Source organism: Lactuca virosa, chromosome 8 (assembly GCF_052849685.1).
Source record: "Lactuca virosa cultivar CGN04683 chromosome 8, Lactuca_virosa_CGN04683_v6, whole genome shotgun sequence".
Lineage (NCBI taxonomy): Eukaryota > Viridiplantae > Streptophyta > Magnoliopsida > Asterales > Asteraceae > Lactuca > Lactuca virosa.
The window spans coordinates 43,225,994-43,238,889 of NC_136433.1; the positions used below are offsets into that span (position 1 = coordinate 43,225,994).

Here is a 12,896-nt window from a genome sequence, read left to right on the forward strand (position 1 = left end):
TATTTGCAAATAATTCCTATGATCTTCTAAACTCATAAGTGTATGAACATTCATATCAACAATTTCAAGAATCATAAATAAACCATACAAAACTTGAAAATTTGATAATAGCCATTGAAAATGGATTAGCATAAACATTACACCATCTAAAACAAGTTTTATAAGACCAAAACAGTTTAGGGTAATGTTTCTAGTCCATTTCCAGCAGCCAAACCCGAAAACTGCAAACTGGAAGACAAACTCGTCGAGTTCTATAAGGAACTCGTCGAGTTCATGTATTAACTCATGAACTCGGCGAGTTTTTGGCCAGAACTCGTCGAGTTTTCCAGTCTGGGCAGATTTTGGTTATGAAAGACTAGTTTGCATCAAGTATCAAGAAAACAAGCCTAGACTCTGATACCACTGATGAGTTTTGAGCATTCTAACACTCCTATGGTGTACATGCAACCCTAGAAACCTTGGATCTATGTTTTCTCTAAGATACATGCAAATAATAATTTTCCAAGGTTTACTTCCTAACTAGCATGTTATGAGGTACTTGAATCATAAATCACTAGTAGAAGAACATACCTTTTGTTGCTTGGATTCCTTGAGAACCTTGTGAGCCTAGCACCTCAAGTGTGATGCCTCAAATGTCTCACACAACACCACAATTCTTGGAATAACCTTGAGATAAGTTCACTAACACTCAATATCGGCTAGCCCTCTAGTTCTTCACTCAGTTTCCGATTTTGCTAACCATGGAGCTTCTTATATAGTGTGCCACATGTAGGGTTACTCCATGTAAACCTTAATGTGCATGGCTTTTCATATTCCATGATCCATGGGTTTATAACCTCCATGGACTATCCATGGAGCACCTTATGGGTTTTAGCCCAATTCAATAAACCATGGATCATTAGCCCACTATACAAGAATGGATGATTTACACAATCAACCCCATATATTTAATTAGTCTCTTTTTGATCACTTAATTAATTCCAAATTAATTCTTTGATCAATACTAATTAAATAATATTATTAATATATTAGAACTTATAATATATATATATATAATCCTTAAGTGTCCTTTTCTCTCATTTAGTCTATCCAAGTGTTGCAATGCCATGCAACCCAAATGGACCATGCCAACCGGGTCAAGTACATACCAGAAATAGTTATGGACTTAGACACCTTATCCAACAAGTTATGGCCTCTAACCTATTGCTAACACATACATTCCTACCACCAGCAACTTCTACTAAGATATGGTACTTAGACTAAGTGGTGATAACCTAAGTTTCCTACCAAATTCATGCGATATAAATGAATGATCCACTCTAGAATCAAATAATATCTTTGTAGAAATTTGATTAACTAAGAATGTACCTGAAGCAACGTCGATCGCTTCCTTTGCCTCATTGAGGGTCATATGATAGCTTCGACCCTTGGGCTTTTGTAACATGATCATTGGGATAGGTTTCTCAACCTTTGGGAACTCTGCCTTCATGTTCCCCTCCTCTCCAAGATTAAAGCAGACTTTTCCTTTGACTGGGCAATTTGTGGGAATATGCCCGGGCTTCTTGCACTTGAAGCAGACGACGCAATCGCCGAAATGCTTCTTTTTACACTAGTCAAACCACTTTCCTTCTAGGCTGCTCCCAGACTTATTACTTGACATTGAAAACTTCATTTTGTTGTTGTTGTTGTTGCTTCCATCATCCTTCCTCTTTTCACCGACCTCAGTCCTGTTGGCAGCTCTCTTCTTCATCATACCCTCCACAGACTTTGCAGCCCAGATGGCCGCCTCAAAAGTAGGTGCTTGCTTTACTGGCACAGTGTACTCCCATGGCAATCCTTTTGCATACCGATCAATATTGGTCAGTTTGTTCAGAACAAGTTGCAGGGCGAACTCCATTTTGTCAGTGAAAACATTGGCATAATCGTCCATCTACATACTTCTCCCTTCGTTAAAGCCAAGAATTGATTCTCCAATTTCAACATCTTCTCAGTTGAACAGAAATTCCTCTTGAAATGGGTCAAGAATTTGTCCCAAGTCAGCTGTAGTGGCTTGTTGGGGCTCAAAATCATCTTTAAGGTATTCTACCAACGAATTTCCGATCTTTTGAACTGCCTCACATCATATGTGGTTTTTAGCTTCCCCGTGCAACCACATGTGATAAACGCCATCTCCATCTCCAAGATCCACTCCATTACTCCTACGGGATCTTCTTTCCCGTTAAATGATGACGGATTGCAGTTTGTGAAGTCCTTATACTTGCAATAGCCTCTTGGTTCATCATTTCTCTAGATATCTGGCCACTCTGGTCCTTGATGACTTTCTAAGTCATCATTTTCTTCCTAGACCGTCTCTGGATGAGAAGGAATCGGTTTTTTGTTGACTTGTTCAACATTCGCCAGCTCATTGATCACATGCGTTCCTCCTCTAGCATTATCTAGTTCCTGAGTCAAGAGCTCCCTAAACTCACGCCACTGTTGATCGAGCATTTCTTGCATCATTTCCCGAGCTTCATTCACCAAGATTTGAACGATAGTTGCTCCAATGTTCTGAGGTGCTGGACGTCCTTCGTTATTGATGACTCTTCCACTTTTAGTGATCGTCATGACATTCTATGGTCGTAGAGGTGAGAAGTTTTAGGATAGAGGTATATTACTATATACATATATATATATATATATATATATATATATATATATATATATATATATATATATATATATATATATATATACACACACACTTAACACATAATTAGCAGTTAAGGCATCTTCTTATATTATGCTAGTGTTAGTGTTTAAGACAACTAATGCATCTATCCTAAAGTATTCTATCACACACCTCACCGATCATACTTAATTTCTAAGTTTAAGTCTAGAATTTTCCTAAATTCCTAGTTCGCTTAAACTAATGCTCTGATACGAATTGTGGCATCCCCCATTTTTTAGAACCAGTTAAAACATTTTTCTTTACGCTTTATAAAATTGAGATACATAAATTCCCAGTTAAACAAAACATTTTGAGATAACAAAATTTTATTTCATTTTATTAAAAACCTTGAGGATGTCATCGTTCATATCCAAACATACATTACATCGTAAAATATAAAAGGTCCAGAAACTACTAGGCGCATCTCTTTATTCCACTCAACATCCTAACTATACTATTGCAGCCTTGGTTCCACTACCTGTGATGTATAAAGATGAGTAGGCCAGGTTTGGGAAACCTGGTGAGATACGTAGGGTTTTCAAACCCATAATTGTTTAATGATAATAATTAATATCATTCCAGCGAACAACGTTATACGATAATTTATATGGAATCTGACCTAAGACCAATTACCCAACCCAACCGATCCTCACAGATTCTATGACAATGATTATCGGGAGGAATCACCCAACCTGATGAATCGTTTGAGCAACTGTTTGACTACATAGTTAGGGGTGTCCTTGTCCAGTGTAAGTCATATAAGGCAACCAATGTTCAGAGATTTGATAAATATGGTATCCCATTTTATCTACGTCCATGGATTATAAGTCCATGCTAGAAATGTAATTCACTAGACTGCCTAGAATAGTCAAGTGTTGTCATCTACTCTGGTCGATAACCCATATATACTTGCCAGTTGTCTGATCTGGACTCCCTATTTCTGGTCATCTAAGAAAGAGGAGAAACACTCCGCTCTGATCTCACACACTCTACCCCAGTCATGAGACCTAGTCGAGATCTAACTTAATTTCAACTAAGTATCCTTTAAAAGTTTTATTCTTAAACCTAAGGCAAGACTTATAACTAAAGGAAAATCAATCCTCAATACAATATCTAATCCAATTATCATATTTATACAAATAGCATATAGCACAGATACTACAGGTAAACATTTAATATTACTGAATAATATTAATACTTTACAGATTAAGATTATGTTTTTGATAATAACTACGCACTCACCTGGCAAAGTGTCTGATGATTGGTGAATTGGGCATAGCTTTGCCTTACACATTTTCCAAAAGACATAGATGTACATAAAGCTAAGTATTAGTCTATTGTCCTAAAGGTTTAGATTCCTCAATAGTCCTAAATTCTACTTCAAGATCTAACAAGGAATAACCAGGTAGGATTATATCGGAGGTATGGTCCGTTTGGTATACAGAGTATACTGTTTAGAAATCCCACTTTAAACACCTCACTAAATCCAGCCTAGGCATTACTCCCATAAATAGATCGAGCAGTATAACGACTTGGAATCATTAATGAACCTTACTTATAAATTCCTAGTAACGACTTATACCTATGATTCTTGGGATACAGAGTACAACATATGAGAACCGGGATGTAAGCGAGCATAATACTGACTCAGAATCTTCTACTCGAAGGCTACTACTCAGATGAGTACTCAGGGGCATCACATGGCTTCACCGCAGAGCAGAAACGAAGGAAAAAGTGGCTAAGTATCGAAAATTACAGAGAGAATTCGAATGGATGGTGTGAGAATGAAGGAATGAGTGAGCTACTATTTATAGGCAAGATTCTTGGGATGTGCATCGTGCATCATATGGGCGCGCCGTGTTCTTGGCCAAGACATAGTGACGTGGAAAAATGTTGGCCTGACACGTGTCGCAAAGTGGGTGGGGTGCGTGGTTTTGTCGGGTGCGCTGCGCTCCTGACGCGCACACGTACCCTTTTTCAGATTTTCAAAATTGCACATCTTTTTCATACCGACTCCGTTTTTGACGTTCTTTATATCCACACGTAGCACTCGATGAGATCTACAACTTTCATTTAGAATCCGTCAGCTAATTTTGACTTTATATTTTTCACACAGACTTAGACTCTTAAAGCACATATAAAAAACATAACTCTCTCATCAGGTGTTCGTTGTCGACAAACTTTTTATCGTTGAATTCCTATTAACGAGATCTTCAACTCTCGTTTAGATTATTTTGGCTAAAAGTTGACCGATCTAAAATTCAATTTTTGAGCAGAATACTGCTAAGCCGAATTTTAGAAAAATCATAACTTCCCCTCACGAAGTCAGATTTAGCCGTTCTCTATATGCACGCTCTCGGTTTAACAACTACTATGAATTTCATTTAGGTTACTAAGGCTAAAAAATAATTTATCGAATATCTACTTTTTATGAGACGTACAGCCGTGTCGGTTAAATCGTGAAACTTCAAAGAAGCATAACTTCTTCGTATGAAGTCGGATTTGAATGCTCCTTATATCTCCAGAATCCTTATGACTTATACTACAAATGGGTTAATATTATTTGTCCTAAGTAATCTTTTATCTTCGATGCATATTTTAATCTTATTTATTTTATTATTAAATACACCTAATATCATATAGAACACATATGCACATAAATGTATGAATAATCATTTCTTATTCATTCATATAAAGATTACAATGGTTAACCAATGCGATTACAGACTATGACCTAATCTAGCAAGAAACTCGGACGTTACAGATGTTGATGAATGATATTCTTCATCATGTGTTATTGGGGACAATAAAATGTTGCTAGACGTTCACCACTGTCTATATCAATATATGATGATTCTTGTGTAAGTGGGAGAGTGAAAGATCTTGTATGCCCAAGAGTCATTATAGAATGATATTGCTAATACCATATTATCCTATAGGGTCATACATTATAGCAAGTTACCATCAATTGATTATTTATTAGTATAATTTAATAAATATCAATGAAGCATCCCAAAAATCTAGGCCAAAAATTTCGTTTTTAAATCATTTATAATAAATCCATACGTCATCCATCATCATAAAGAAAACCATAATCATGTATCTCAAAAACATCGTGTCAAAATATTGTATCAAATCATATGAAAATATCAGAGTCTAAACATCCCAGGCTGAAGCTGTGGTGTGTGTCATGCGATCATCCCGAGCCCTTCCCCTTGCTAGTGGAAGTACATGAAACCAAAACTGAAAATTGTAAGCACGAAGCTTAGTGAGTTCCCCAAACTACCACATACCATACAAATAACAGGCAACTACGAGATACGGGCCCTGCCCACTCTCATGGAGATTCGGGCCCCGCCCACACTCCGCTGTCTAGGAGATTCGGGCCCCGCCCACACCCTGCTATCTAGGAGATTCGGGCCCCGCCCACACTCTGCTATCTAGGAGATTCGGGCCCCGCCCACACTCCGTTGTCTAGGAGATTCGGGCCCCGCCCACACTCCACTATTAACATGCATACAGGTATCACACAGACAACAAGTACATCTACCACTCAATCACATATCTATACTCAAATAATAATATAATCATTGGCCCCCGCCCACTCTAAACTACTATGAGCTTCGGGCCCCGCCCACACTTAGCTACTGCATATAAGCATCGGGCCCCACCCACTCTAAGCTATTACATATCACTTATACGGGCCGACCTTGGTGTCGTAGACCCGTTCCTACTGAAGGAAACTCACCTCGCAAGACTGACTGCTGAAAATCTGAGTGAGAAATCCCTGTATGCTGCTCCGGTAACTCTCCGGCTATAAATTTCATAATGACACTTAGTCATAAACTGATAACTATTCTTAGGGTAAAATGACCATTCTACCCCTGGACAAAGTCAACATCCTGGTCAAGGTCAGCTTTCCAAGTTGAACAGACTCGCCGAGTTAGCCTTGTGACTCGCCGAGTCCTAGAACTCAGAACCCTGGAATCGCGACTTGACTCGCCGAGTCACCCCATGACTCGTCGAGTACCCAAGCTACTTGTTATCGTGATTCGTCGAACTGACTCGTCGAGTCATCCTCATACTCGCCGAGTCCTGGCATAATCAGAAAACGGAAAAGATCCTCCTGCTCGCCGAGTTTCTAAATCAACTCGCCGAGTCCTATGAACATCATCGAGGTTTCTTCATCGGACTCACCGAGTTCCCTTATGAACTCGTCGAGTCCCTTGCAGATCTAACCTAGATAACTGGTTTCACACTTCTACAGCTCCAAAATACAGATCTGGGTTGTTTCCATGGTCCATTTCTATAAAGTTGGAGACTTGATGGCTTTGCACACCTCAAATGGACCCAAACTTAAGTTATAGCAACCTACTTCCACAACCATGACCATGGCTTGGATGAATACGGGTTCAAGACTCCTTTTATGACTGTAGAAGCCAAATATCACAGGAAAGAGGGATTGCTTAGCATACAACCCATGAGAAGCAACTAATCCCACTCAAAAGGGTCAAAAAGACCCACAAATCAACATTAAAGGAGATCTAAGCTATGAGTTATCAAGCTAAGAGCTTTTTACCTCAGAAAGCTGCCAAAGATGAATGTACTCCTGGATCTTGTTCCTCTTCCACAAGCTTGCTAGCTCCAAGCTCATCCAACTATCTTCAATAACACAAAAACACACTCAAAATCTCAAAGGTGAAGCTCTCAATCAGATTAGGGTTTTTGGAGGGCAGGGAGGCTGGTAAGGGAGGCCCAAAGGGGGTTTAAGTGGCTTAAATAGGGTGCAAAACCCCGAAAATAAGGTTTCCTCCTGGCAGACCTACTCGTCGAGTCCATGCTTGGACTCGCCGAGTAGTCTCTTTAAACCCCGCTTCCTTTCTGGCATCTATTCGACGAGTTAGGGCTACCAACTCGTCGATCAGCTCAAGAATACTTACTTTATTAATAAATTAAATGCGTACCAGGAATGGGGCGTTACAATCAACACTTGTATTTAGTTGGAAAACATTATTTTGGGAAATAATATTTTACCAACATATTGGAAATTATTATTTCTAGGAAATAATAATAAAGAGAACAAAACTAGTTACATATATAATATGGTATGATTATTAATGTTGTGTACAACTTTTTGGGCACTTTAGGTAACCAACTTAGTTTCACCTCAACTAACTAGTTATGGTGAAGTAAAAGGCAATTGGTTTTTGTCTTATCTCTTCATGATTGCCGATTTCATGAGGGATGAGTCTAGGGTTTTTTTTACTTATTTTATTCAACTCTCCATGATTGTTAGGAAGACACTTTTGCTTTTGCTTTTATGTCTTCCCTTACTTGTGTCTAACATATAAGCTTATGCATGTGAGGTATGAGTTAGTTCTCTTTCTTAACATTATTCTTCTTTTTCTTCTTTTGGAGTAAAGCCGAGAGCTAGAGAGCTCTCAAAGGGCTGCCATAATTTTAAAGTTCAAGTCTCTCTCTCTCTCTCTCTCTCTCTCTCTCTCCTCCTTTCTCTTGCATTTTGGTGCTAGATAAAGACTATTAGTTGCTTCACCTTTGAACATGTATTTGGTATATATTTCTAAGGCTTATGAATAAAAAATTTACAGGTGAAGAACTAGCATCTAATGGTGGTTTCAAGCTTGCTTGGTGAATACATTATAAAGAGCTTAATTTAGAGCTTAAAGTTATCTTCAACAAATTCCTAATTGTCAAAAGGAACCAAAGTCTTCAAAGGTTGTATCACCTTCTTCTTCTTTAGTTTTGTTTAATCTTTCTAAGTTCTTGCAAAATGATATTTGGTGTGTATAAACTAGTTTTATTTTGTTCAAGAAGCATAGTCTTCCGTTGCCATCTTTATGTTTTTGAAACAATTTTTGAATAAAAAAACCCAACATTTTCATGGAATAATAATAATAATAATAATAAATTAATAAATAAATAAACATAAATAAATTAAATCTAATTAAAATAAATAAAATAATAGACTTAAAAAATTTCAAATTTGTATGATATAAAAATTAACTAAATTAAAGTTTAATTAAAGTAGTTTAGGTGAAAGTTGATATTAAAATCCTTAAAGATACAAAATTAATGAATAATACTTAGTAAATCCATTATAATTAGAATATGGATTTTTTTCTCATTTATTAGATTATATGAAACTATAAGTGTTAATTAGACGCTCGAGTTAAATATAAAATTTAAAGAGGGGGGGGGGGGGGTGGCGTCTTTTTCCAACCCCATATCTAGCTGAAACGATTATATACAAAAGGAGACACACCCCTCCACAACAACATCTATCCATGTCATGAGGTGGCGGTGTACACACCATTTCTTCACAACCTCAAACACCACACCCATAGAATGTAGGGCTGACAAAATTATACCACGGAAAACCAACCAACATGTTACCAACCGAACCAAGAAAGTTGGTAGCCAATATATTTGGTAGTCAATATGTTCGGTTGGTAGTACTTTACCAATGGAGCAATATTGGTCCGATAATGGTACAAAAGTTTTAAATCATGGTAATACCATACCAACCAATTCATTTATTATATATATATATATATATATATATATATATATATATATATATATATATATATATATATATATATATATATATATAAGAACATTATACAAGTAATTTAGTCGCATTAGTCAATAATTATTACCACGTTAAAGCACAAAACTAGAATATTACTTCAATAGAAATCTTTTGTAAACTAAACCAACTACGTAACTAGTTATTATACTAAACATTAAAATTACTAAATGTCTTCGCTTATTTTTAAATTTTACAATAGAAAATTAAAAGAAATTGGTATATACCATTACCAATTTGTACCAACCAAACTTGTTGGTAGCCAAATATATTGATACCAAGTATACTTGGTACGATACCAACAATTATTCTATACTAATTATAGTTGGTACGGTATACGGTTTAGAGAAAAATAAATTGGTACCATATCAATTTCACCCCTAATAAAATGGATGGTATATCGCACAACCTAAAAACAAATCAAAAAATAAATTGTTTTCACATAAGTTGTTTTAGTTGAAAATCTCAACAAGTAGAGTTGTGGACTAAAAAAAAAGATACATTTTCAAGACATTATTTATAGAGTTGACTTTTTTTATCAGAATAAAATCCAATGTCTAAACTTAAAAAATATAGAATACAATTCAGCTGATAGTTGTTTAATGTTTATATTTAGTTTATTAGGTAGGTAAAATAATCTTCATTTTCTTATTTTAAACCGATATAAGTGGATTGTAAACATGGTTAGGCAATTTCTTCATTTAATTAAACATCTAATTAAACATCTGTTTACAAAAATAATATATAAAAAGTCACACAGTTAGGTCTTGAAAAAGTCAAAATAATTTTTCATTAAAAATGTAAATCAAAGACAAATATTTATGCCTTATAATTACTTTCCGTGATCACTCACCCTTTGTGATTTATCAATCACTCTCCGCCCATTCAAAATTTAAACTCCTCTACTCATCAGAGTAGGTAACCCCTATCGAAAATCTCATCCTCATCGTCACATTCGAAAACCCTTGTCCCATTGGAAAACCTTCAACAAACCAACGAAGTTTTCAGAGAGGCTATATGGTGGAGATTTCGAGCAAAGATGATGGTTTTGAAGAATATTAATTCATGGAAAACATTATGGCGACTATATATGATACATAGTTAATCGTACAATACCAAACCCTTATCAATAGTGATGCTTTTATGCCCCCTCATGGATGTTATCTTCATCAAGAAAATACAGTCGGTTCTTCCTTATATTTTAGTAACTGAGTTTTCAAAGTATGACATTGACGAGTCTACCACATGGATGTGTGGACGGGTAGTAAGATTATTAAGAATAAAATCAAATTATTTTGTGTTTTTTTCAATAGTCAAAGGAAGAGCTGTCGTTCCCATTGGAACAACTAAGGGTTCATGAAGGTTGGTTTGATGTATGTGTATATGCAGAAAAATAAGATACCTTAAGTTATTAGACATATGTGCATGGTTTGTGTAATGCTTATATTATGTAATGATTTTTTGAAGTATTTATGTGTTTTGATATGTATCTGATTCACGTTGGATCTACTTTTATTCGTGGACCTGTTAAATTTTGATTAAATGTTTGAAAATGTTGGTTATGTGTAATATTAAGTTGGATACATCAAGATTATAGAGCTAGAAGTGGAATGGATTGAAAAGTTTATTAATAGGAGAAATCAAGATGATGAAATTAAGTTTAAGAATTCATGGGTGGTGGTGGTGACAGGGACGGACGCATGAATTGATACTAGGTGTGGTACAAATTTTTTTTTGGTCAAACATAATAGAGTGACATAATTTTTTTGTGTAGTTGGACAATTTTTTTACGTAGTGACACAATTTTTTTTACGTAATGGCACAATAGGTAAAAAAAGTTCGAAATTTTTCTACTGCATACAAGAAAAGTAGACATTGTCGGTGCACACCAAGCACCCACTAAGAACCGCCCCTGGGTGGTGGCATACGACGTTACTCACAGACAATGATGATGGTTATAGGTACTGACATATGGTAGATATAATGTCCCATTTACTTGTTTTTAAGACAAATTTCAAAAATGTTCCCTATGGGCTATGGTACACAGAGTATAATAGTCAAAGTACAAAAATTAACCTTTAAGTTTATCCAAAAAAACCATTTATGCAAGAAATTATACCTTAAGGATAATTTTTGCAAAAATTCTTAATAAGAACAAATCTAGTAGGTTTTGCTAAACACATAGACCATTTATGTAACTTTGTCTGAGTATTATTTAATTTGTTGATGAATTGGAACTCTTCCCGCGTTTTTTTTAAATTAGTACCAACATATAAAATAATTAAATAATGGTTACTAAACAAGAATAAAATAATCCAATAAAAAACAAATTTATAATTATCCTCCAGCTTACTTGTAACTTAATCGCGTCAACTACATGTCTCGTGACCCTATAAATTCAACCCCTTCACAATTCTTAAAATCACATTATTCCAAGAACAACCAATCAATCAAATAGACATACTCAGTTTTTGTTCTTAATTCAGAATCAACTCACATCATGTCTGACGAAGAAGAGTACAGCGAAGTTGAGGTCGAAGTGGACGTCGAAGTGGTCGGAGTGGGCGTCGGAGCGAACGTCGAGACATCCAATCGTGGACTGTTTGATATTTTGGGGACGAAAGACCAACAGAAAGTTGACGTCTCTCAGCCGGAACCGGAGGAAAAGAAGGAAAGCTTGCTCAAGAAACTTCACCGATCCAGTAGCGTAAGTTTTTTTGTCTCCATTTCTAACTTTTGGATCATTAAAGTCGATGATTTGATCAAATCACTTCATGACATGATCTCCGATTGCATACGGTATGTTTCCAAACTAAAAATATGTTTCCTTTGTTGAAAATTGTTAATAGTCGAGCGACGAAGAGTATGATGAAAACGGAGAGAGGAAGAAGAAGAAGAAGCCATTGAAGGAGAAGAAGGATTTCATTGAAAAGATCAAGGAGAAGCTTCCCGGGGACCATAAGAAGGTGGAGGAGGGGCATGCCGCTCCGCCGCCACCACCGGCGGTGTGACGCACGCTGATGAAGGCGTACATAAGGAGAAAAAATATATATTTTTTTTAAATAAAAGAGAAAACCCAGGGGTATCATTCAAAGAGTGAAGAAGAAAAGGAAAAAAGAAAATGTGAAGGAGTGTGAATAACTGAATAAGTTTGATTTTTTCTTGCTTTTGGCTTTTGGTTGTTGGTATTTTGAATAAGTGGTTTTTGATTTTTCATGTAATTTGTTTGAAATTTATAGTATGGTGTTTATTTGATTTGAGATATAAAGTTTATATATTGTTATTCATGATGATTTTTGTATCTTATAAAATCTTGTTTGTACACTTTATATTATTTGTCATTTTTGTACAAATTATGCGTTTAAATGTCTAATAGATGAATGATTTATATACTAAATTACTAATTGACAAGTAATAGCACCTTTTCAATATGGTGACCGATCACATTATTAATTTTGGTTTTAAATTGTTAAATTTTGTGAACATTTATATAGGATTTAGGGTTAATCACAAAAAGACTAAAATTGAAATCTCCCTAAGTAAATTGCCATGTGTCACTTCAAAAACACTAATTTCATC

At 35.7% G+C, this 12,896-nt stretch overlaps 1 protein-coding gene across 2 annotated transcripts; it reads left to right on the plus strand.

Annotated features, from left to right (window-relative positions):
- Positions 1-8,098: 8,098 nt before the first annotated feature.
- On the plus strand, positions 8,099-12,544 carry LOC145134109 (uncharacterized). Of its 2 annotated transcripts, XM_079069018.1 has the most exons (4): positions 8,099-8,178; positions 8,317-8,443; positions 11,804-12,024; positions 12,167-12,544. In XM_079069018.1, the coding sequence occupies exons 3-4, from the start codon at positions 11,818-11,820 to the stop codon at positions 12,326-12,328; spliced, it is 369 nt and encodes a 122-aa protein (XP_078925144.1). In that variant the 5' UTR covers positions 8,099-8,178; positions 8,317-8,443; positions 11,804-11,817; the 3' UTR covers positions 12,329-12,544. The 2 variants fall into 2 exon arrangements, with proteins under 2 accessions (XP_078925144.1, XP_078925145.1); XM_079069019.1 differs by lacking the exons at positions 8,099-8,178; positions 8,317-8,443 and having other exon boundaries at positions 11,781-12,024.
- Positions 12,545-12,896: the final 352 nt, after the last annotated feature.